Source organism: Poeciliopsis prolifica, unplaced genomic scaffold (assembly GCF_027474105.1).
Source record: "Poeciliopsis prolifica strain line A6 unplaced genomic scaffold, Auburn_PproV2 SCAFFOLD028, whole genome shotgun sequence".
NCBI classification, from domain to species: Eukaryota; Metazoa; Chordata; class Actinopteri; order Cyprinodontiformes; family Poeciliidae; genus Poeciliopsis; species Poeciliopsis prolifica.
In genome coordinates, this window is record NW_026562403.1 from 3,337,889 (window position 1) to 3,365,366 (window position 27,478).

General features: G+C 36.7%; 1 protein-coding gene across 3 annotated transcripts in view; it reads left to right on the forward strand.

Moving 5' to 3' along the window:
- The window catches only part of LOC129371910 (EGF-like repeat and discoidin I-like domain-containing protein 3), a 124,168-nt gene that overhangs the window by 90,380 nt on the left and 6,310 nt on the right, over window positions 1–27,478 (forward strand). For all 3 annotated transcript variants that reach the window (XM_055048769.1, XM_055048767.1, XM_055048768.1), the window contains one exon: window positions 23,138–23,293. In XM_055048769.1, coding sequence (XP_054904744.1) covers window positions 23,138–23,293 — 156 coding nt within the window. The remainder of the gene's footprint in view (window positions 1–23,137; window positions 23,294–27,478) is intronic.

Sequence of the window (27,478 nt, forward strand, 5' to 3'; positions counted from 1 at the left end):
TGGATTTGGTTCATTCAGACATTTTGTTGTAATTATTATCATGCTTAGCAGCTCTTATCAGGGGATGATGACATGCAGGGATGTATGCTCAGGAAGAAAGGCACTCAGAGAAGCCCAATCTATGCCATGGATCTTGGCTGAGCAAAATTGATTGCTGTAGGTAAAAGGAAAACTTGGAGTCTCATATTACATGCTGTGCTGACAGGAAAGGGGAGATGCTACACAGATGCTGTGAGAAAATCGATGGCTTCCATTTCCAAAGACTGAGTCTTTGCACACAGGCATATATGATGTCTTGGCTCTCAAAAGCAAACATAGCTAGTCATATATCACAGAGTGCTGTTTCACTTTTATAGTGATGCAACGGTTTCAGTTGAGTGGTTTGCACATTTAAATATCATCTTATGTGCATTTGTTACATTGAATGTTGGATATCTACTTTCAAACTGGTTGCCATGGCAGATAATTAATACAGAGCCCTAGTACTAAATGACTTAAAGTGTCACAGATTAATGGAATTAATCAGCCTTAATGATGAAATAAGTATTCCTATTAATCAGAAAAGTTGTTGCATTATGGAATAGAAACAGGAGGAATGTTTTTGCAAACACTAAAAGACATAATTTAAGTTCATTGATGGATGAAACTGGTTGAAAGTTCCTGCAAATAGGGAAAGTTAGTCATATATCCAAACCTCTGCCAAGAAGGCCATTTGACTTTAACGATCAGTCTGATTGAGAAGCTTACATCTGAAGACGAAATACATCTGAACTGCTCAGCCTGTGTAGGTCAAAACAAAAACTGAGTCCCAGATGCGCTGGGTATCATCCAAGCTAACATTTTCATGACACGGCTGGAGATGAAATTACCCAAATGGGAAACTCAAAACAGAATCTTTGAAGATGTTTTCAAGAGTCGACTGAATCTGCGAAACATAGCTGCCAAATGTTCCAGCTGCCAGAAGCTGATTACCTAATTATGAGCCTTAAGATGTCCACACAGCAGAGAGAAATTTGCTGGAGATGCATCAGATCATTACATGTTTCACATTTTCCCTCTGCTAACACAACTATACAGCATTTTTGCTTGGGGAGTTTTGTATTGAAACTCAGACCTCACCTAAACAAGAACATCAATTGGAGTAGACTGACGTGTTTCTGTTTTTCACAGGTTTATAAAAGAGACAAGTTTTTGAAAGACTTTAAATGATGCAGGAACTGAATGTGATATTTTGAAAGGAATTCTGAAATATCCACTTAACACTCACTATGTTTCCTCTTTAGTTTTCTCATGGGTGTTATGCTAATCATTAACTATTTTTACATTAGTGGAGATGCTCTCATCCAGTTTGTTTTGGTTCTTATCTTACTCCAGTATGTGATTTTATTCATGTAAAAAACTAAAAAAAAAAAGAAAGAAAAGCTGTGACAGGAGCTGTGATGTCAGACGCTGAGGTGAAGCAACTGTTCCTTTGTTCTGTTCCTAAAAGGCTTTTACTTTGACATTTAGTGCTACTGATAGTCATGATATTATATGTTAATATGAATAACACTTTTCTGCTGGAATTTGTGCCTCTGTGTTTAATTAAATTAGCAACATTTACATCACATCAGATTGATGATAATATATATTATTTTCCTTTTATCTGCAGAGCTGCACAAAATGAGTTGGAGGGGGGGGGGGTGAAATGAAGGCATTTATGGAGCACACAACTTAACAGTCTTCAAAACAGTTTTGAAGAAAATAGAAAGAAAATAAAACAATATTTTTCAATGTCCAGTAAATAGTGACTGCTGAAAAGCTTTAGTTTTCTCTTCAGTCATTATCACTATAAAAACAACCAACATATGACCCAATGTCTGAAATTGGGAATGGATTGATGGTTTTAGCCCAATATGTCGTCCAGGATTTTGACTCTGATTTGGGTCCCTGTCTAATGATTTGATAAAGCTCAGCTTTACAGAAGGTATTCCAGTTTCCCTCTGCCAGCTGCTCCTCTTCCTTTCCTCCACTCTGCACAGATTACATGCAGATCCCTGTCTGCAGGCATAGCTCAGCATGAGCTTTCAGTTTAAATGGTTACCTCTAAAGCAGGGTGGAGGGGGATGCACTTTTCCAATAATAGGTCGTGAGAATGATATGAGTACACAGAAAAGTACGTAATGCCTGTGGCAGTTCTAAACAAGTGAACCTACCTGCTTCTTCTGACTCACTTGCACACAGCAGACAGCTGATCCAAACACACAGCAACAGTATCTTGAAAACAAACAAACAAAAACCCTGAGTGATGAGTGTTCAACCCATGTTGGGTAAGGTGAAAAGAGAGTTGTTCATTTGAAAAATCACAGAAAATATGATCATCTTTCACAAACTCCGTAGTCCACAACACTGCAGTGTTGCATATTAACTGGAATGTAAATCGTTTTGTAGGCATGGCCTTGTGAAAAACACTACCAGAACAAACTGCATCACGTCATTTCCAACCTGTCAAAATTATTTACAGCTTGCAAAGGTTACAAAACAAGACTTGATCATAATTTCCTGCTGGTGGTCCATTAGTTATCGTTTGCCTCAGAAGTTTTCACAGCCACTTATCTCCCTAAAGTGATAAATATGTGTTTTGCGTGTCTGTGGCACCCGGATAATCCCCTCATGCTTCCAATGATGACAACAGAGTTTGTGTGAAATTGTTGACTGTATGTGTGAATGGCCTGCATACAGATGGTAGATTTATGACAAAATAGTAATTTCCAAGTAAACATTAAAGCAAATCAAGTTCCACACAACCATTTGTCATAATTTAGCTAAACTCCTGCATTATATTGTTTGTTTGTAGATAAAGGATTTATACCCTTTACTGAAAGGGTATTTGTTTTAACCACATGCCAGATTTATAGACAGTTCTGCTTCTGTCACAGGCATCTTTCGGCACAGAGATCATATTCTCAACGTGACATGTAAATTTTGAATTTTCTTAGTTTCGATAAATTTGTATTTTTTTAATTACCTGAGTAAAAATTGATGGTTATTGAAAGATTTTTGCAAATATTGTTGTGTCGTTAATCTGTGAGATCTGCAAGAAATTAAGATGATCTCAGAAATGTGTGCAAACATCAAGCAATATTTGCAGAATAGACATGACTAGAGAATTCCAAGCATGGAAGATTTCTCAGGAAGATGCTGGAAGAAAGAAAACGGTTTACAAGGTAAATGGCACATTGGGATCAAAGGGATTCTCTGCAGGCACATAGAGGACCAAAAAGAAAGCACAGCGGGGGATTAAAAACAGCGACAGGGAAGCAAAGGGAAGAGACATGACTAAAGTGACCCATCTTTGCGATTTCAGGGAATTGTTCCACAGGCTCTTGGTCAAACCACCAAACACTAATTTGTGGTAAATAAAAAGAATAAAAAGATGAGTAGAAGCAAATAGAGAGGAAAGAAAAGTGCCTTAAGCAAAAGGGAGATTCATAGGGCTTGTAGTGCAACGTATACTGGACATGGGCGTCTACTGTTGTTAGCCACTCCTGAACTGGAGACAATAAATGTTACTGATTTATCATCCTGAATGACCAAGATCTTAAACTTTTGTGTGGTGATGAATTTTTCCACTGCTAAAACACTCTAATAGTTTTAAGAATTTATATGAAATGTACAAGGAGGATGTAACACAACAAACAGCACCACAATAGATGAGCAAGTTTTACAGGCAGAAGTTAGCAATCCTTAGAACATGCAACAGCTGTATGACAGAATTGGGTTGGAGCCATTTATTTGCTGCCTTAGGCCAAAAGTGTCTATGCAGTGAGTCGTCTCTGGAGACTATGAGCCCCAATGAAGTGACTGCTAAGCTACTGAGAGCACTTTTGGGATTTTCTTTTTTTAAAAAAAAAGGATTTTTATCACTAAAAGCCTTTTTTTGTTTTTACTTTTGTTGATTCCATGCAAGTTTGAATCATTTCTTAGACAAACTCTTAAGGGAAAGAGTCTAAAATGCTCACTTCAGTGACCAGCAATTGGTATCTTGCACAGTTGTATCTTAGTTATAGGCCTACATTATAATATGACTCGACTTGGTGGAGTTGTCTCTTTCAGTGTTTCCATCATCCTCGTCTGTTTTCCAGTCACCTATTGCAACTCATAAAGCTATAGGTTATTTTGCAGCCGGTGCTCACAGCCTATTTCCTACTTGCAGAATTGATTCCCCTTAGCGTTGTCATCACTCTCGATAAATATATGGTCTCACTATATATGTCTCACTATGAATTATATAGTTTGAAATCCAAAGAAGTTTGACTCAACAATGTTCAGCCAGGAATCCTTTCTTTTTCTTTCAGAATAACACAAAATCTTTTTTTCCCCATCTCTCAGTTGTTGAATTTGTTGAGGATATATTTTTTTTTTTTCTTTTGTCATTCAATGCTGATGAGCATTTAGAAACATGAATGTAATGCAGACATCAAAAGACAGTTTTACTCTTGTTGGAAAATACTGCTCAGCATGTTAACAGGAAGTAATCCTGCTTTGGTGGCATAAAAAAGTTCTATCTGAGCTCAGTAACACTAATTTCATTACTATTAGTGAACAACCATTGCTTGAACACACTCACTGCAACCTTTGAAGTCGGCAGGAAATGGTACACGGTGATCTTGATGGTCACTGAATGTGATTATTTTTAGTTATTCTTGTGATGATGCTTTACAGATGCAATGAATAAAAAAAAACTGTTATCAACTCATCTATTTGTTTATTCATTAATGTTTGCAGTCCATGTTGAGGGGCTTCCTGTAAGACCTAAGTGAAGTAGGTGGACATTAAGTTTGATCATAAAAAGCAAGACTGTACTTTAATTACAGGTTTGGTTGATTCTTTGAAGATACATCCTTAAATAGTATTTATTGGAAAAACTTTCCTGATAAAAATAAACATTTGTTAAGTTCTAATCCATTTGAACAACTAGGAATATATAAGAGGTAGGAATAAAAGTCATAAAACATTGGTCAATAAGGGCAACTGCATATGTTTAATTCATGAGACAAAGCTCGATAACATCAAGCTTTCGGTTGGTCCTCTGTGGCAGATATCACCACCGCAGAGCCAGTCAGCATCCTGACAGTGACAGAATAATCATGTCTTCTCCAACCTGTGGACAGTAAATACTTAATATCAGATGGATGAGGAAGAATCCAAAATTAACCAACATATTCAGACTTCTTCTACACTGTGCCTTATCTTGCTTCTTCATGTTTTGAGAGTCCTCTCTGTCTTCTTATTCTCATTAATAAATATTCATGACAACAAATACAGGGTTATTTTGGCAGAGAACATTTGCTTCTTTTAGCTAGCTGCATATAAAACATTTATGTTTTAAACAAAGGTTTACGAACCGTAGCCTACTTGCAAGAAGGCAGAGGTTCAGTTTGCTAAAGAATCACTGGAAAACAGACAAGGCCCAGCAATGAGTCCTGAACCAGTGAGATATTAAAAGAGCGTCAAGGCAGAGGAAAATGCTGGTAGGCAAGCTGAATTCTGCTTCACATAAAAAAAAGACTGTTTGAGTTAGCAAAGAACATTCACAAAGTGTAACTAGTGATTGAAAAAGATGAGGAAAAATTCACCTGGAATCACCAGAGATCCTGCAACTTTTATCCATAATTATTTCTGAAACAGAAACCTTTATGGATCTGTTGATTCCTGGATCAGTTTAATCCTCTTCAAGGTCTTTGGATGGATTCTGCTCAAATAGTTATGATAAAAGGTCAATGCCTGAGTCAATCACGAGTCTGTTACAGGGTTAGTAGAAAAGGGGAAAAAAAGCTTACTTTGGCTGTGAATGGAAACAAGGAGAGCAGGAGAAATGGTTTATGGTATTTTATCATTTGACATTTGTATGAATCGGTTGGCAAAAGATAAATCCTCTTTTCAATCACCTAAATACTTGTTTAAGAGCACATAAATGATGTTCGAGTTAAATTCAAAATATCCCTTCAGATCAACATCTGTACATTACCATGCTGCTGATGTAGTGCAACTCTTCTACATTTCATCCTGAACATTTTTGATTTTTCACATAGATTGTTGTCTCAACTCATGTGCATAACAGGCTAGAAGCAATAATAAATAGATGTGATGCTCAATGGATTTCTGCTCGGGTTATGAGCATGTGCATAGCATGAGATTAAATAAGAGTATTATTTGGTCATTTACATATACATATGGTTTATGTAAAAGCTATAGATACTGCAATACTGTGCTTTTTTTGTTGATTTTTACTGTGATATAAATTTTTATCTCTGAAGTCTGAAAAGGAAGGATAATTTTAAGGAAAGGTTGAAGGAAGTCTAATTCCTATTAACTTCAATAACATAATTATTAGATTTATTTGAAGAACAACTGTATAATACAGTTCTAAACGTCCTTGGATGAAAAGATACAATATTTTGTAAAAGATTCAGTAGGGTGAGTTATATTTTTTGTCCTTCAGTCTGCAGCATACAGAAGGTATCCTCTTAAGTTCACCATTTGGTATTACTGTCACATTATATTGATTTAGCCAAAATTATATGAAAGCCATTTTTCAACACACCGGACAACTTAATATTCTGGTTACACAAACTGTTATAACCACAGAGTTCGAGATTGCAATCCGAAGCAAAAGTTTCATACTTTTTACATTTATTGCTATCATAAACCTCAATATTTTGTAAATCTGTGTATCTTAAATTTTCCATTTCACTGCATCAAATGAAATGGAAAAATGGAAAAAGTTCAAGGTGTACAAATATTTTTTGGCGTACTTTGCAGTTTATATGTCCAATATTGAATTCCTTCAGATCTTCACAATCCTCTAGTTTTGTTTGAGAAAAACGGAGTTAGATTAGTCACCGTATCTTTGAAAATGTGAGCAGGCAGAAAAACGTAACTTTTTAAGGCAAAAATTACAATATTTCGTCCTTCCAGGTCGAGGTTTGTGCAGCCTGAACAAACATGATATTTCACAGAGATGAAAGCAGCAACAAGAGCCAACTAACTTAATCACTGTTACGAACAATTGGTGCCACCAATGGTTCACAGAACACTGAAACTGAAACAGCAACTCAGTGCAATGTAATATAGTGGTAAATATATAAACAAAAGGCTTTTAGGAGAAACCCTTATGCTTTGTTGTTTTTTTTTTCTGAATTTATGTCAAAAATACAGTAAGATGTTTATAGCTCACTTCTCTATGTTTTAAAAAATACAGTACATTTTTAACACAAACATTTTAGCTTAATCATGTTCAGTACTTAATTTTATCTTTAAAAGCTACATTTAGTGTCACAAACAAGCTTCACTTCAATGGCAAATTCTAATTTATTGAATGTAACTGCAGTAGTGTTTAAGAATATATTTGATTAACAATATTAATTACTTTTGCTTTGATTTTGTATACAATTTATTTATTGAAAACAAAGATGCAAGCATGTGCATAAGTTAACTTTAATTAATGCATGATGGTATTTGTTTTCTGTCAACTTTGACAAGATCTGCTGATGCTACTCTTGGAAGCTAGCATAACAGATGACCAGGACTTGGATTCTGGCTGCCAAGTTTTGTCTTGGCAGATGTGCCAGCCCACTATCAGAGAGGCACAATTAAATTTTCAGCTTGTTGCCACGATCAATCAGTGCAACATTTTAAGATTTGGCAAGGTTCTGTTAGTGTATGTGTGTGTCCAGTGAAAGGTATTCTGTGACATTATGAGTCACACAAGTCTTCTTGGGAAAATATTTTCAGATGAGACTAACATGAAACTAAGACACAACCCATTTGGACATAACTAATGTTGGTATGTCAGTTTGAAATGGCTCCTGTCTTATGGCTGCTAATTCAATTAGCTTGCAAACATTAACCAACAATTCTGGAAGGATCTTAGAATCTGGACTCATTTGAAATAACTGTTGATGTAAATTTCATTAGGGAATTATCGCCAGAGCCTGATTTTAATCCTGCCCAATATGGCTCTTTCTTTTCTTCATTTTATTCAATTTCCCTGCAGCTAGCATGCTGATTCAATTAGCATCTAAATGAAGTTTCAAAAAGGAAAGTAAGTCCATCTGCTTTAGTTTTCCTTCCTTCCCTCTGCACTCTTACATGTATCGGTCTGGAATCTGTGTAATGCAAGTATTTTGTCTTCATTATCCAGTAAAAAATGTTTTCCCTCAACACTACAACCTCATCCTCATCTCTCCCTCTGTCCCTATCTCTCTCTCAGCATCTCTGCTATCCTTTCAAAACACACTCTATCAGCAGACACTGGTTGCATTTATCTGCTTTATCATGAGATGATTGATCCATGAGTCTGCAGTAGTCCCTGCTGTAATCAGGAGGATCTGCAGAAACTGTCAGAAGTGAATGTGCCAGATGTTAAATTGGTGCAGCAGCGATTAGGGCCTGGGTGTACATGCATATCTTTGGGTTGAAAGTGTATAGAAGGGATTTTTTAGACAAGCAGAGTTTCCTGCTGATCACATTGCCAGATTCAAAACATCTTTCTAATTTCACCTGATTCTGGGAAGTCCAAAGTTAGACGGAAGATTTCTTTTGCACCAGAGCACTTTCATTTTCTATTTATTTTGGAGGTTTATAAATATAAGTACTTTAAGCCAGCCTCTTCTTTCAACTCCTTCTGTGCCATGAATTAAACTTTTGTTAGTATTTCATAATTTCCTACTTGGGCACAGTGGTATTTGAGTTTTTTTTTGAAGAAGCAGTATTACTTATATGCCAGGCACATAGTGCCATCTTATAGCACAATAAACTATGTAACCTAAGGTTATGAAAATTATGAATATACATAATTTCACTTTGCAATTTAACGCATCTGTCTCTTAAGAGGCTCTTGCTCTATTTGACACACGACCTTCAGCACATTATCGCAAAGTTTCTTTATTAATCTGCTTACAATGTTCTTTGGAATTTAGCAAAGATCAGCTGCAGATGTTCTTTGCTACACTCCAGACAACGTCGCTTGGCAGGGCTGCTCTGTGAGGCAGGCTACGGAGCGTGAAAATGCGGTGCTTGGTGAGAGCAAGCATATAGACATCCTCAAATGGCTGTCATAAGACATTGAAGCATTTCTCATACGTGCATAGAAGAATCAAAGTAACACTCCAGGTATGTTTTGATGACAGAATAACATTGTAACATAATATAAACCTGAAAAAAGTCAATTTTACCTACCCACAATATCCCCTAACCACATGGGATCAATATAAGAATGAGAAAGTCACATTTTAAGCCTTTGCATTTTATTTCCCCTTTTATTGTATTTAATTGAAAATTATTTTCTTGCCTTCTTCGTAAATGGTAGATTTGATTTCAAAGATCACATACTGAGACAGTCTAAATTTCTTCTGCAAATTGAAGTCCTTCAGATGTCACAGTGAGCGTTAAACAGTGTGTGAAATTCCCCATGCGAATGATCTAATGTGCTGCCATGGAACATTTTTTATGCATATGAATCCTAATACTTCACTTCAGAACCACTAAAAGTCAGAGGCACCTGAGTAGTTCCAGGAATGCTTTCCTACTTTAAGCCCTTGTGTTAAGTGATTGAAACCACTGTGTCTGATTTATCTTCATGTTTCCTTTGTCATAAGTAATATCCTTCATTGGTTTCTGCAATGAACTGAAGTCTGAACTTGTGTGGCTTAGTTTTAACGCTGTGTGCTATGAGTGGCTTGTCAGAGGCCTTTTGAGTTAATCATTTCAGTGTTAAATGGTATGAATACCAATTTATGCATGGTGTGACAGCAAAGTCGTCGACAAATCATACTATTTCTCTCTTGAGTTCCAGTTCTTATGAGATCTATCTTGGTAGCTTAAACCAAAAGGAAATGCATTAAGCCATTTGTTCTCTAATGGTCTGAGGTCTTTAATACATTCTGCAGATATTGACTTTCTGTGAGCAATTAGCTGCACTGGATTTTATTTTTAATTAAGGGTATAAGTGTGTATAAGGAACCTAAGCAAAAATGCATGCCATGCTTTTCACATTTTTATTTTAAAAATGTTTCAACTCTTCTTATTTTTTCTTGTACAAAGCCCCTAAAAGGACACTGAAGAAAAAAACAAACTAACTTGTGTGCACCACATATTAACAGGTGCGCACCAATTAGTATATGGTATGCACCAGAGAGCATGTGGTGTGCAGGAGAAAAGTTAGCTGTATTTTTCAACAACTCCATAGATCTTCTTGAGAACTTTTAGACAGCATGGACATGCAGGACCGAGATTTAGCTGCCAGGTGGAGTGAAAGTTAGAAAACTCTGCCCTCTCTCTATATGCAGGTTGTAGTATTCCTTGTTATGGCCCCATGCTCAATAAAATTGCCAACTTTACCTTGATTTTATACTTATTGTACAGTTGGAGCCCAAGCCAGCAGATCACCACAACTTTGCATTGAACAACATTTTTATTTTCCTGTCACATTCAAAAGCTGTCCTTTTTTCAAGTGCAAAAATGGTCTTTGCAAATAAATCCAGGTCAACAATTTACACGTGCAAGCATCTCATAAAGAGGTTCCAGGTGTTGTGATCAGCTATTTATTTGTTTATTTATTTGAACAGATGGAAAACCAAATCACACATCATTGAAGAGATCCCTCAGTCACAAATGACAGTATTGACAATGTTTTCACTGAAAGACTAGAGTTTTTCCAAAATTGTTTCTTGAAAATTTGCCAGTGTTAAAAATAGTAAATAGACTGGGTTTAGTCTTTTAGAGTCATCTTAACCATGTCGCTCTTACAAGCTCTCACACACAGTCACTGAAGTGGTGAGGGGGCTTGAACAGGCTTAAGAACCTATCATTCTTAGGCCTGTGAGCTAGCTTGTAAAGAAGTCACTAACAGAAGAGATCACTGTGCTTCAGTCAAGAGTAGTAATTAAATAATGAAATAAATTTGAAAGATGACATGGAATATTGTTGCTTTGTTGGTGATTTGTGAAAGTCCACGTGAAAGTGATCTGTGAAATGGAAGCTTGTCTTTGTGATTACGATCGAACATTTTGAAAGAAGCTTTAAATCCCAAAAAATACCATACAGAGAAGTTGTTTCAGTTTCATTGGTCAACTCTATGTCCACTAGATGGCAGTTTTGAGTTAGTTTCCAAATTTAGAAGAAAGTTTTAGACAGTAGCAAACATGCCAATGGTGAAGGAAATCTTGATGATTTACGTTTTCAAAGGAGAAATACAGTCGCATCACAGCAGATCGGTGTGTTTTGTGTGGAGTTCTGCCATTTTTGTCATCGTATGTTTCTCCTTCCTTACACCTTGCCCTTTGCGAGTTCGCAGAAAAGGTGAACTTGCACTTTGTCCCAACAGGTGCTGTATTTATATCCTTAAAAAATAACATAATTTCTTAATGTGGTTCTTTTGATCAGTTTAATAGTTGAAGCTGTTTCTCTCATCACTCTATCGCTATGTATAAGGTCATGTGATCATGTGTTGTCATGAGAATTGCAGACAAAAGTCGTGTGTGTTCAATCAGTCTCACTGGATCGACCACCTAGTCTGGAAGGAGGTGAAATAGCTTTGACTGTGTTTTGGTTTAGATCATTGTTTGGCTTTAATTGAAGTTGATACGGTTGATTCTGATGATGTAAATATGGTTTTTGAAAAATTTTATTTAGTCAAAAAAGTGTTTATGTGCATAAAGAATACTTGAATTTTGTCTCTCCACCTTGTAACTAGCAGTGTTAAAGGTTGTAATGCCTTAAAAGCTGGGTGATCTGAAATAGTATGGCTTTTTTGTGGTCAAGGGAAGAGATATCTGTGTTCCTTGACTGTAAAAAGAAAATCATAAAAAAAAGGAAAATATTTATTTATTTGTTTGTTTTATTTTTTTGCAACTTTGGATTCTGTTTTTTCTTTGGGGTAGGGGGAGGTATATATTTTTTCTCAGCCTTTTATTTGACAATAGGTTCAAATCTTACATTTTCACTGACGATACATAAGTATACCAAACTGCCCTAAATTACCTGTGCTATTGAAAGCTCCACAAAGACAGACTAAAATACACACAAACTGTTGTTTATTATTAATATTATTTCTTTTATATTCAATTAAATCACACGTGAAAGCTCAGAACACAATATTACATATTACATTTTACAATATTGTAAAAATGTTACATCAGCTATGCTAACTAGCAATTCTTTATGCAAATGTGCTAGCAAGAAGATTAGAGTGAAGAGAAGCAGGAAGGAAGTGGGAGGATGTTTAATGCATGATTCAGTTCATGTACAACTGTTTTGCTTTCAATTTTTGTGGCTGCCACCAGTTTGCTGTTTACTGTGAGTTACTGCAGAGTGTTTTCCCTGCAGTTATATCCCCAGCAGTTTTGGCTGCGAGATGTGACTCTCTCTATATACATCAAACAATCCATCTTGATCTGTGACCGAACTATTTATCCTCATAACTTGACGGGAAATTCAACACGCAGAACTGGCTTTAAGGAATCTACATTTGACTTACATTTCACAGCCAGCGCTCTCAGGAACAGTGTATACAAGTCAAATTTGAAAAGGAGGAAAATGTTTAAGTTCACGCTGGAATGTTGTCAGAGCTGACCTGCCTATGATGCTTTACCACTGTGACATTGCCTTTTCTATGCTCCATGCTCCGGGGCAACTTCAGACTGCCAGCACACCTTCCCTTCACAGTGTGAGCGCTCAGCAGGCATTTATACCTTCTGACATCCCATCACCCCGTGTGGAAAAACACTGATCACAAGAACCGTTAGAGGGGAGATTGTCTCTGTCTCTCGCTGCCTCTTTCTGTCTCTGCGTGTTTGTGTCTACTGAAATTCAAGCAAGGACCAAATATTTTTTCAAAAGTCAGATCATGGACAGTATGCAAATGTGGGAGGATTGTTTATTTGTAAATTGGTTCCAAATACTATATGGTGTGGTAAATTACTAAGTGAGAGAGAGTCTCAGACAAACAAATGAGCAAACACCAAGAGAATGAAAAATGGAGTTCACTGATTTTGTGTGGGTGGATAGGCCCCAAGGAAGAGAAACACAGAGAACGAGTTATAAATTAGCAGTGGAACACGGGACTTCCTCTCATACATTGAAACAAGTGTAGCATTTAGCTTTAACAAGAACATTCATGTTGCATTTGGCTATGTTTTTTAACAGATTTGGCAACAGCGTTACAATAAATGTAGACTATGCAACAGTCAGAGATGGATTTTATTCTTATCTAAAATTTATTACATAGAGAAAATATTTAAAGTCTAAAGTTTTCATGCAATATCAATGATTTATAAAAGCTAGAATAGGGCTGAAGTTTGAATTTGTTGTGTATTTCCTCGATCAAACAAAGTCCAAGGCTCAAATATTTGCATACACATTCTGTAATATTTGGGTAAATTTCTATTTACTGGTTGCACAGAAAACCTACAGTTTTGTTGCAATCAACACAGTTGACAACACATTCTTGTCAGAATGCCAGAAGGTATTATGTCCTCATCAAAAATTGCTTTGATTCTTTCATGCATGTTTGAGAAACTCCTTGAATCTCCTGTGAGAGGCATTTGGGAATGCCTAAGCACTTGCTCTCACAAAGAACAACTTACTTCCACAAAATCTCCTCCTTGGAGCTGAAGTCTCCAGCCAGTCTTCCACCTCACAGAGCACCCCTCAACCAAACTTCCCCCACTTGGCTCCACCAGACTCGCAGGAGCAACAATTAGTAAACATTTGGTGGGACTGCGAGTCCGCTGAGCTCATCACTCATGTCTTAATCCAATTCTCCTAAAAATCATTAACGGCTGAACAGAAGTCCTTATTGTGACAACATGTTGAAGAAGTGCTAGAAAGAGCAGGAGCTTCTTAAAGAGGCAGAGGCAAATTTAAAGGTATCAAATTTGTTTGAAGCTATGTTTGATCTATACAACTTTTTAATAGTAACTGAGGGCAACATAGTTACTTGACTGCGCTATAAAATGACAATATGTGCCTGAAAAATACAAAATAAAACCAAAAGTTCAATGTTAGTCTTTTTTATCAAGCCCTAAAGCCTTTAAACCACTTCTGGCTAAACAAATCCTCAGCATAATGCTCCCACCACCATGCTCTAGACCTGATACAGTGTTCCTAAATTTAAAACCCACTGCAGGTTTTGGATGCGTATCCACTATTGTTCCTGAATATTGTAACCAATTAGTGTTTATTAGAGATGCCAGACAATTTGGTCAAGAAGCCAGGGTCAAATATTCAAATATTAGTTGTAGCATCTATATTGAACTTGATCCTGTGTAGATGAAATCCATAACAAATTAAAAGTGGTACCTCCAGTTATTGCTCATAAAATTCAATCACTTGTTTGTTTATTCCATATCATTCTACATGAGCAAAAAACAGACAGCTAAAAAGCAATATTAAATATCCAAAAGTATTTTAAGTGTGGTTTGTTAAATGTATGTAAAGTTCTGACTGCTGCTGCATCTAAACACATTTTTGCTGACTAATTGACATGCAGTTTAATGTAAAGATAACTGCTTTCTGCTGTGAAAGAATCATTTTTCCTTCTTATTTTATTTCATTTGTTTGATTTCACTCTCAAGCTGAACATGTGGGTTTGTCGTCCAACAGGTTCTTTCATCTGAACATTTTGTAGTATCTAATGCTTGAGACTGCCTCAGGCTTATTTACTCCAAACATTTACTCTTTTTTTTTTTTGTTTGTTTGTTTGGTTGGTTTTTTTGGTCATGTGCAATCTGTTAGCTATAATAAAGTCATTAATTTTTATCTTTAGTGTTAGTGTTTTATTTTTCCTATATAGCAATGACTAGAAGGAATTGTAAATCGTTCTGTTTTCTGTCGACACTGTGGAGTGCTCTATGTTTCTACAGCTAGTTCTGTGTGCAAAGAGATCAGTCCTAGTTGATTCAGTTTGAGTCTAAGCTTCAACAAGAAGACAATTTAAAATTTATACGTCGATTGCTCATGCCATCTCTGCCAACGTTTTGTCTTTTTCTCAGATTTTTGTGTCATTGTCAATGTGCTGCTAACTGCATCAAATTGTGCAGATCATTATATTCCATACATCACATGGACACTTTTGGTGGTATTGCTCTGCTTGTCATAAGAAGGCCGGAGCCGCAGTTGTGGCTGTCTTTGCATTATGTCTTTAAGTGTGTCAGACTCGTTTCATGATCCAGAGTTGCCATTATATCTCATGGTTGCCATGACTCTGTGACTATCTCTGGAGGTGGATTAGCAATGTGAAAGTAAGGGTCAACCTCAACTCTTTATGATGTATCAATAGAATTAACATAACAAGGTATGCGGGACATGTTTAGATTACAGTTTGAAAGGATGTTTTGAAAGGCGAATTAGTCTTTGTTGATCAGACTTCCTTGCTCAGGAATGTACTACTTCCATTTTGCTGAAGTTATCACTAATTCTAGTAGAATAGAAACCTGACAAACTACTTATGTTCTTTGAATAGATTGAAAAATAACTTAAATCATTGTAGGTTCTTAGCTATTGATGTTGTTTAACCCGAGAGAAATGTCCATTCATGTGCAGAAGTTAATTGAGAAGATTTGGTATTTTCACTGAAATGGCATTAAGAATCAAAATTAGGACATATTCCACTACATTATTACTGCCAGGCATTGTGAAATAACAGCAAACTATCAGAATGCTTGACTTATATGTACTTCAGTATTCTCTAATAGCTTAGTAACATTGCATCTTAGCTTTCTAAAGCTATAAAACAGATCATCTCAGGCTTTTAAAGTAAGAATATAACATTCATGTGGCTATTTAAAGTCTGATGCGCTTGGCTTTCTTTAAAAAATCTCTTTTTTATTATCTGATCGTTTTAATCTCCTTAGCTTGTGTCATACTTCATTGTCTCATATCTTATTCTATCAACCTGCAATAAACTGTAGATAAAAGAAAATGTATTTTTAACTTCATCTGGCTCATTTACATGCCAGACTCATTTAAGAATGGTTTGTACTCCAAACTATGTTTATGAAGAATGCTTTGGTGCAAGTGTCAGAAGTAGATAAATAAATACGTTAGTGGATTAGAAAAAGCCTGATACTCTGTACTGTAGTAGTTTGACTGCAGATTGGTATGTATCTGTAATCACATTAACCAAATATTTTCAATCTTTGAAGGGTTTTTTTTAAAATAGTGACAGCTACACCATCTGCCTGTCACTATTTACACACAGTTGACCAATTGGTCCAGACACATAAGTTTTCAAATTTACACACAGAAAACATCACAGAGGTAACTAAATCAAACAATAAATAAAACATTTTCATCAGAGTACCATCTCTGGACATTAACCTCAATGCATCTCGCTATCTGGGATCTGATAGGGGCACTTTGAAGAGTTATGACAGGAGGTTTTGGAGTGCACCTGGTGCAGCTGAATCACTGATGTGGGATTCTTCTACTTCTGAGAAATGAATGGAGGAAGGGAAAATTGTACCTCTACTTAAATTGTTGACCCGTAACTCAACCCCGCATTTGAAGAAGATAAAAAATGTACATCTTGATCATGTTTTTTTCAGCCCAAAGGAATATCAGCATAGATAATTATTTCAGTAATTATTTCGGCTACAAGATGTAGTTAGTCAGATCAGAAACGGAAACGGTATCTAGTTAGTCAACATGCCATCCTGATTTAACTAGATGCTGACTAAGTAGTTACAGTTAGTCAGGATGGCATGCACCACATCTCACAATTTGATGTCATTGCACACAAATTGGAGCAATGCTACTGGTAATCTGGGCAGTTCAATATTGCTCAATATATCTCACCTATGATCGGCAAATGGAATTAAGAGGACAAAAATCAGGGAACTTTTCCATATAAATATCACAGTGTTTTCAAGGGCTGCACAAACCACCTCCATTTACTGAGGTACCTCATTTTATGTCTGTGTCTCGTAATGTACATAATCAAAATGTCCACTACCGCAATGTTTCTTATTCTCTGAAATAAGAAACATTTATTTCAGAGAATAAATGTTCTGAAATTTAATCAATTTCAGAACATTTATTCTCTGAAATAAATGCTTGTTCAACCTGCCCGACTTGAGCGAGTTTTGAATTTGGAAACTCACTCAAACCTGCCCTCTAACTTAACAAACAAATGAAAGGCATCTGGGCAGTGACACTTGTCAACATTAGCAACGGCTGGGTCTATATGCTAATGTTTCAGTTTTTGTATGTGAATTTGCTTTTAAAAGATACTTTAACCAGATATCTGAAAGACAGGCAAAAATGAATGAAACATACTCTGGCTAGACTTTAGTTTTACCTATATATCAAGCTCTATGTTAATGAGGTTTCTGGTTAAACCAATTACATGCAAACCTGCAGCAGTTTGAACTTCGTGGACTGTAAAGCTGCTTACTGCATCATGCAGGAGAACTTAATTAATGGACTGAAAATATTCACTCTCTACACTCAGCCGGCTGCTGTGTGTTTATGATGGATGGTGCATGTTTTACTCTCTGCATTTATCCGTGACACAGAACTTCTTTATTCAGTCAGAATGATGCCATACTCATGTGAGAAGCTTTTATGAGCTCTTCTGCTAGTTTTGGCACGATAATGATTCCTGATGATGACTGTTGTGGTTGGGCATCGAAGATTCATGTTGAATATAAATACAAAGTCATGCAAAAGTGTTAAATGTAAGGGACTCCAATATATGATTTAGCAAATCGACACACTAAAGGTTATTAAAACTTCCTATGGTGAAAGATGCATTGAATGATAGTATTACCATCTTCTTGCCGTAGCTTCAAGCTGTAATGATCTCCACACTGATATGTGGTCGATGAACCATAGCGTCATCCTCCTTATTTCTCTGCCAGTTTTGCGCACACATTTCCAAATTTTTCCCTGAGAGCAATGAAGATCTACAGAAAATATGTATTACACAGAGACATTCCTCCTGAGAGTGTGAAGGTTTAATGATCTTCACCACGGAAAGCAAAATCAGCACTGCTTTCATAAATGCATACTTAGTCCTCATTCTTAAAGAAAACTTGGACTCATTTGTATCTTTCAGGGTCACATATAATGTTTTTTTTTTCCCCCTTTCATAATAGTAGCAGCACTGTTATTAGAGAAACAATTTATACATCAACTCTGGCAGATGCAGTAAAGGTGTTTGACAGAAATATCTATACAGAGGCTTTTTAGCAACTTAACAGCAATTTCAAATGACAATCCAATCACTTTCTTAGTGTATATAAATCAACTTAATCTTATAATCAATAAAATTGTGTCATCTAAACAACAACTCAAGGGTTTTAAAGAGCCCTTTAAAAAGACAAGTTTTCTTCTGATTTTATTTCTATTCTATTGGGTATGGGAAGCTTTATTCAGTCTATAGACGAACTTGGTATTAGTATTATGAATAAGACAATAATTATTTTACAAGACTGACAACTGGTGCTCTTTCCTGTCAGAATCACCGCCTGAAAGGGAGTCTAAGATCAAACAATCTTGATTTTTCTTCTTCTAAAATATAATAATAATAATAATAATAATAATGATAATAATAATAATAATAATAATAATAATAATAATAATAACAATAATAATAATAAATCATGCAATGAAACATTCTTCTTGTCATAGTATGTTGTGGTAGAGACAGGTGCAAACGTAGTATTAAAGTGAGTATTTAATAGAACCAAAGACAAAATCCAACTTACATCCGAGAGAACCCAAATGATCCAAATCTGAAGACATGAGGGAATCATAGGGCAGAACAAAGAGAAAGACAAGGTGAGGAAACAAGACAAACTGGCAACTAGTAACAGAGAGAGGAGCTTGAATACTGGGAAGTAGGGTATAGAAGCAGTGGGCTGACTGATGAGAAAAGGTGCACCGAAGGTAATGCACTTAATGTTGTTTGCCAACCGCCATAAAAATGAGAAGAAGAAGAAGGTGGCACAGGGGAACAGGAAATAATTATAGCATTAAAGATTAACTTAGATGAAAGAAACATGATACACTGGAACAGAAAATAACTGGAAACAAGGAAATCGTCACTAGAATCACTAAGGAAGGACAAACTAACCTTTTTTTTTCCATTTATTTAAGGCAAACCAAATAACGAAACCTAAGAAATACCAAAAATTACACAAATAAAATTTTTTAAAACTAAACTCAAACAACCCGACATCCCAACATTTCTATAAACCAACACTGAACTTTATGTTGACACTGGGTTATTTTTATGAAAGTAAATAAAAGTTTTGGGGGTTTTTTCATCAATTTTGTGAAGTACCTTACTATGATATTTGCTCTGAAACGGTGCTGACTTGACTAAATTTAAAGGAAAGAGCCCAATGTAGCTGCAGCTGCTTTTGATACAAAAAGAACGACGCAGCATTCCGGTGTTTTGCTGATATTCCAAATTTGAATGGCAGCAAAACAATGTTTTCGCAGATTAGCTTAGTATTTTGAGAACACACTATTTTGGCTAAAATAAAGGTCCATTTACTACTACATGAGTTTAGCAGAACGCATAAAGTAGGCAGGAGAAAAAAAAATGTTTGGAGATGAAAAGTCAAAGTTGAAGGTTGGCTTATCCTACAACTACAAACTGAACCTAAATTAAGTCAATTTTAGGATTTTAAGGACAGAAATTAAAATCCTGATCTAAAAGCTTGTTTATTTCTTCAGAAGGTCTGTGCCACAAGCATTTAAAAATCCTTCCAGCGCCTTTTTGCTATTTCAGTTTGTCTGGGTTAAAAGCTCACAGAGGAGCAACTTGGTTTGAGAGTGTGATGGAAGAAAGAACAGATGAAGGGGGGAGACTGGAGGAAAGACCTTGCTTTAACAAGCTTATCTCGCTCCGTAATTCAGTTTGGGCCATCAAAGTGCTGAGAGCTGGCGTCGCTAGGGGCGGTCGTATTTTTTGACCGCTACCTGTGACAGCAATTACAGGTTTCACTTCAAGCGTGCCTTTGTTTTTGTGGCAGACTTGACTGCTTGGGTTGAACAAGATTACCTCTCTGCTCTGCAACTGGAGCATAATCAGAGCCTCCTGATGCGAGGTGTCATGCCCCTTAGTATCAACCTTACAGCATCTGCTACCATTTCCTCCTTGCCCCTTTTTTCCAGGGGTCTGTATTGACATTACTGTCACTGCAACAAAGCTGTGGCTTTAATATATTCATATACATCACACAATTTTTTTTCTCTCTCTGCTGCCACAGCTGAAACGGAAATGAGCTTTCCGTTTATATGCAAACGGAGGCGAATGCAGAATTTATTTGATGGGAAAACTCCATGAATAGTGAATTCACATCAAATGAAGCATGTATATACACAGTGCAGCATCTGCATAAATGCATGGCTGTAACAGCAGCATTATTAGGTGTGCACACGCAAGCTGCCGTCCTACTTTTCTTAGCTGCGCCTTTCAGAAATGCAGAGTTAGGTGCTAAATCACTCGGGTGCCTTTCAAAGAATCAAACTTTGTTTTTTCTTTTGCCTTCTTACATACTCAGCAGGAGGTCCGCATTCAAGAAAGCATCCACTGTGCCCCAGGAGTGAACCTTAATCGTCAAATAAGTGGGAAAGGTCTTCTGAAGTGTTGCTGAAACTTTATGAAAGATGAACACTCTTGATCTTATATTCACATCGCCATTTTGAGTACCACCAATTTTGTGTGGGATGCTGTTGTGCTCTGCAATATGTCAAGACCTAAAAGGATCCATGAGTTCATCCTGCAGCAGTATTTTTCTAACAAAACCCTTTTTTTTTTTTTTTTTTGTTTTTGAGCATGACACAGGATTTGTTGCCACATGACCAGGCCAATTAGTTTGATGTATTGTTGTCCCAGGATTTTATGTAGCATATTCTGCTAAAAAACAAATATAAAAAATAAAACCTTATGTTTGTCTCGCACCTCTTTCTGTGGATCTAAAAGACATGTCTATGTGAAGACATATTTTCCATCTTTTGGAGGTGGCAAATTGGTGCTGCTCTGATTTGTCTGATAGTTTAAATGCCACAGAATAACTGTCTAACCTATCAACATCACCAAGCGGTGCTATTAAATATTTAAGATCTGTCCTCTGATATTAATGAAAAAACAAAGCCTGTCTCCAGAGACAAGACGAAAACGACATCATCATTACTGCATGATCGTTTTACACATTGAAACGGTTTACGTTTCCCCATACTCATATGACATAATGTACTTGAAAACAATAATCATTTTGTGTGACGTGCTGCAGAAAGGTGAAGGAATGCAGTAACTTGCAAAATATCTATACCTCCTGAAATCTTTCTGCAATTTCTGTTGCAGCTACTCGTATATTTCAAGTGACAGATCAACACAAAAAGAAGTGCTACATTGTTCTCGCAATTGTTTTAGAAATAAAAATCTAATAAATTTTCAACACGCATTTTTGCAACCCTGTGTCAATAAAATGTAGAAAAATATTTTATGGCAAGTAGAGCTGGAGATCTCTTAGGCGTTGTCTTTGCTAGCATGACACATTTTGGGCCACGACAAAATATCTCCATGGGGATACTTTGTGTTATATTCTGACTTTGAAAGTATGGATTTTAGGCTTTCTGAATATATCAGGAAAATAAATTGAATGAATAAAAGAAATGAAGATATGGCCATACTAATGTTGTCTCTCTGCAAACATGCGTTAGAAAACAGGCCTCAAAATTTCAGAAGAACTATAACCAGGATTAATGAGCTACCTGGGTCGTTGACAAAATCTTTTTGTTTACATAACTTTGCAAAATCCCACTTCCCAGTGTTGACTGTCTAGAAATGTGTTCAGACAAATCACCATTTTTCATAAGAGTTTTTGTCAAGCCAACCTAGCAAGAAATATACTGTAATTTCTGAACAGTGAGCCTGTACTTTTTTCACGCTAGTGATGAGTCGGTCGTGAACATATCGACTTTAAAACCTGACACTTTCAAGTGAACGACGGGGGTTACTTCCAAACTGAGAGCCTTTTTTATGAAAGCTGCACAACCACCCGGTTGGCAGCATAAAGGGTGAGAGAATTGCTAAGCGGCAGGGGAGGGGCGACTGATACAGCGCAGCGAGCGCACAGTCACTGCATGAGAGGGGGCGGGTGAAACTTCAGGTAAGTTTAAAGATGTGAGAACTACCTAAAACGCCACGTTGTTTGCAACTCACGTACTTAACGCAAACTTTCAAAAACTCAACTCAGCTTTTAGACTGAGGCAACATGCTGGGTGTTTATGCTTAAAAGAAAACACAGCAAATTAAGAAGACATTTTATAATTTATCATGTAGAACCTTGTTGTCCTGGTATTTTTTCAGAAGCTGATGCTTATTTCTTTGCTGTGCCACATAAAGAAATATTTTATATTGTTAATTATATTGACATTTTTTGCTGAACAGTTCAAGCTAAATCAAGTTTGATGGAGAGTCAAATGTTGAGAACTTGATAAAGGTCTTTCTTACACATTCATGTGATGTTGCCAATTTTATTTCTGTTTTGCTTCAGTTGTGTCATGACAACCACAGTGAAAATGTATAAGTTAAGCAAAACGGTGGGAATATAAATGCAGAATACTTTGCTCTCACTGCTAACAATGGCAGATATGACCATTGTTTGCTCTTTACAGTTTAATATATATTTTAGCCTCAGACAGGTAGTGATGAACTCTTCAGGTAAAACAAAAAACAAACAAAAATAATAAAATTTTAGACTGCAAAGCACTTTAAGTGTTCAAGGCAACAAATGAGATCCCATTAAGAATTAACCCAAATGGTTAATGCGTATGAGAAGTTGCTGCCGCATGCAGTTTCTGTTTTGCTGAGGCCAGGCTGTGGACTTAGCCTTGTTGTTCAATATTCTGTGAATAATTGAAACTGACTTGAACTGCACCCAGTGTCTTTTCTCAGTAAATCTGCCGATGACATTGAAGGGAAATAAAAAGATGCTGACTGTTTTGTGAGAACTGGGCACGTCAGTTCACTTCCTAACTTGATTAATTTCTCCAGCTATGAAATCCATCATTCTGTTTTGCTTTTCTCCCTTTTTTTTCTCTGTTTCACTCACACTGTGGTCTTTGCTTCTCTTAGGTGGACCTGCTTGTGCCAACCAAGGTTACAGGGATCATCACACAAGGAGCTAAAGACTTTGGCCACGTCCAGTTTGTTGGCTCATACAAACTGGCTTACAGTAACGATGGAGAGCGATGGAGTGTATATCAAGATCAGAAACAAGGAAAAGACAAGGTAAGTTGTTGTTTTGCATCTGCATAATAACCGCAGTGTTTCTTCATGAACAGATCTTCATGTCAGCATAAAATAATAGTAATAATAAAAATAAAAAACATAGAAAAAGACTAATGGCATAATATGGATCTAGGTACTCTGAGAACAATAGGTTTGAAATATTTATAACCCGAGCACAGACAAGGATATCTTGTCAGAAGCCTAAAAGCATAGAATGAACAGAAACCCTAGGCAGAAAAAAACAACAAACATCAAAAAAGACAGCTATTAGCTGGGAGGATGTCCATTATGGAAGCTGCCTTCTGCTCTTCACCACTCGTTTGCATCTTCTTATCTTGGGCTTGAACACATCCTGCCTGCTCTGTGCTCTTGCCTCTGATGGGTTTGGGATTAGATAAGACCCCACTGTCAGCCTGGCTCAGGTGGTACTATGCTGACAGGCTTGTTTATGGCTCTTCAGCGGAGTTCACACGTCTCTCGCAATCGTCCATAACCACAGAGACAACATGGAGCTCCTGCAGCCTTTCTACTCATATCACGAAAGGTGCAGCCACAGAATTTATGCTGAACCTAAAGCCTCTTGTTTTTCAGACATGCTGCTGGCAGGAGATGTGCTAGCTTTTCTTGCTATCAGTGTTATTAAAAGATAAACCTTCTTTATCTTGATGCAATTCTTATGTGTTGCCTGCAGGAATCAAAGTGCAAAATGCACATATACCTAAATGTAATGCAGACTTATTTTGGTTGCATTCATGCACACTGTATTTGTGAATGTAAAAATTCCTTTTTCAAGGTTTCCTAGTTATTTGGGTCAACTTAATAAACATAGAGCAGTCCTTAACAGAGTAAATTGTTCCAGTCAGTTTATGCACTTATCCTATTTGTGTGCACAGTCCTGCAGCTCATGCCAGGAAGCATTTCTTGGCCTCTCAAGTTCAAATAGGCTGCTTGATGATTTGATGACTCTCGTGAGAATCTATGGCTGCCAGTGCATACTCAGCAGGATTTTCACAATTATGAGTATGGAATGCTTTCTGCGAAAACACTTGGCAGACGAGGCTAAAATACCGGTGACAGCTCAAAAAGGCAATCATTTCTTTTCCATTTTGATCTAGGCACATTTCAATTTATTTTGCAAATCTCTCTTTGTGAAGATTACTAATCTGCTCTTCCATTATTACACCATTTCGAGCAGGACCTATGATACTTAAGAGTATCATACTTTGAGCGGGGAGGCATGTTTAGCAAGACATCTGAGAGCCAAGTGGCTGTTTAACTCTATGATTCCTGAAGATGTTTTCTTCTGTCAGTCAGCTAAAGCAGCCATTAATGCTGGAGGACACATTTTGCTGTTGGCCTCTCGAGGCTCCTCCTGGCGCTTCACAATGCTTGACTTGGCAGGGATATACTGGGAAGGCACGCGTGCCGGTGTGTGCGGCTGAGTGTCTGGCTCTAACACAGTGGTGGAGGCTTGTAAGTATTCTTCTCAGCTTCCCCCTCCGGCTCCTGTGTGGCAGAGGCTGCAGGCAGTTAGATCTAGATTGAGAGAGGAGGCTCTGTTGGAATACAGATGCTGTCAAAGCAAGCCTCAGCAGCACACACACAACAGACCTCTACAAAATCTATAGAGTAGCTTGTTTGCCTTCTCTTTGCACACAAATCCAATAAAGCCACACTGGTAGCCGAGACAAGTTACAGCACTGCCCACAATTTAAACATTACAAAATTCCTCTTTTTCTTCAGTACACAAACTTCCCAAGCCTACATCACTGTGTTGACTAAACCTGCACTACTGCTTTTTCATGACAGTCAGTATTTACACAGCCTGACAACGGGGAGCCAACCAGGCACAAAAGTAATTGATTTGTGTTTAATAGTGTTTTACGAGTGGCATGAGGTTCATTAGCCATTAGAACCCTCAGTTTCCTTCAGGTTAGAGGTTAATTACAAATATAATCATTGAAAAATTTCACTCTGATGGTCATTTTTGGGTTTTGATGTTCCTTGGCCTCAGAATATGTTAAATTAGAACACTTACCAGGCACTCAAAGGAGTGTTTGCAGAGAGAAACACTGTAAAGCTCTAAGATTGCAGACCATTGTTGATAAAGTTGAGTTTGTCTGTTTCAATGTAGCCATGTCAGAGAGAAGCAGAGCAGAGGGTGAAACAGATTGGAGGAATCTGATCTCTTAACTTCACCAGCAGGTTTAAAAAATGGAAAGTGGGTGCTACAGTTGTTGTCCCAGAGGTGCAGAAAGCCTGTCCTTGAATCTGTGATTTTGACTCCGACAGCCAGGAAAATCAATAGCTGGAAGCTGTGTTATTCCTGGTTTAGTTTGGGGACACACAATGCATGGAACCCCCCTTTTTAATTCACAAAAATATGGTTATTGTGGTCTAATGTCAGTACCACTTTTGTGATGGTTCAGTTACAAGTTATGTAAACGTGTTCATGCTGATAAGCATAGCATCTTATGCTTCAAGAAAAATGTGGTATATTCTGGGATTTCAGTCAAATCTTGGCCACTCGGCAATATGTATAGGAGTCAAAATATAGTATGCGGTGTGTAATAAAACCAAAAGTCAAATGTTTTAAGCTAACCTGAACTTGAGTTATCGAAGTGCTCCAAAGATGTTAAGATAAATAGTAGACCTCATATTAAATACAGCACCAATCTGAATTTTTTTGCCAAATTGTGATCTTCAGGTTTCATATAACATTTGTCTTTTTATATGAAGCATTAGATAGACAGATACGGCAATAATCTTTTAACTAGTAGGAGTAATTTGGTTAGATATTCCCTACGCTGTAAACTGTTATCTTAATTTAATTATATTTATGCTTAATTATGCTGTCAAAATCTAAGTAAAAGTGCCTAAATGTCTGTAACATAACTTGCTATTTTGGATTCATTCCTCAAAAATACTCAAGTATCGTGGATGTATTAAAACATTCCTTTTCCACAAAAGTAGTTTGTATGGGTTGAATTATTCATATGTATATCAATTTCAGCTTCAAACAATGAAAAAAGATTACTTTTTTTATTTATTTTTATTTAACTTTCTGGCTGCATTCCACATAAAGTATTTTATTTTGTTCTTTAAAGTGCGAAGTGTCACGTTTTATGTTTGGAAACTCATGTTTGGAGTTTCCAAACTCAAAATGAGTAACTATGTTTATTAAACACAGTTATAGATCAAATTTTTTTGTTTTACATTATCAATTTCCTCGTGTTGCCTTCCTACAGACGTGGTCATTATTGCAATCTTTGCTTGTCACTTTTGAAATACCAAAATACTTATTCATACACTGATTACAGCATCATTAGGCCTTACTGCTGATTGCAATGATTATGATGATTAACGTGGCAAACCATGTCCATATATTGATAAACTGCCTCCTCTAAAAATGTCAGAATACACTGGTAGACGTTTCATGTTAGGAGATTCACTTTATTTCAGCAATCTAAACATCTGGTCTGGTTTTAAGAGAAGACTTATTCTATGAAATAGTTTCCTTAAATATGTTGACAAAACAAAATACTTTCTAATTTTCCATTGTTTATAACTGTCTTTATCTCCCCCACTGTTGTTCTCATTATCTTTTTGTTTCACATATCTGTCTGGAGAGAATCTATTTTAAAGCCATTGCTTCTGAAACTGTGCACATCTCCAGACAGTCTAGAAAAGGACCTTGTCATATTTCAAGGATCTGCAGGTTTTATTGCTGTCCGGCCCTTCATTCTGTGCTTTGATATCCTAGAGATGTCACCTTACAGTCATGGCGATGCTCCGCGTGACTCATTTTACACCTTACACCACCGAAGACTTTGACAAAACATACTTTTGCTTATCATAATATGAATTATCAGTGCACATATTGTGCATATGTTTCCTTGTATTAAATAGACTTAATGCAAGCTATGTTATACAGGGCTGGTCCTCTTAAATATGTGCTGTTTCTTATAGTGAGAGTTTTCATTAGACCCGATGATTAATCAAAGATTGTCATAGTAAATGTCACGCTCTATGGGATATTGAGAGCTCTTTTAAGCCCTGCTTCTTTTCAAAATGGACCAGGTCCAGTTCAATAGACACTAATTAGGTCAGGGTGCTACCATATGGGCTTCTAGGCATAGGAGACCTTTACTAGGCCTGTAATGACTCAGCTCTTACTTGGTTGTT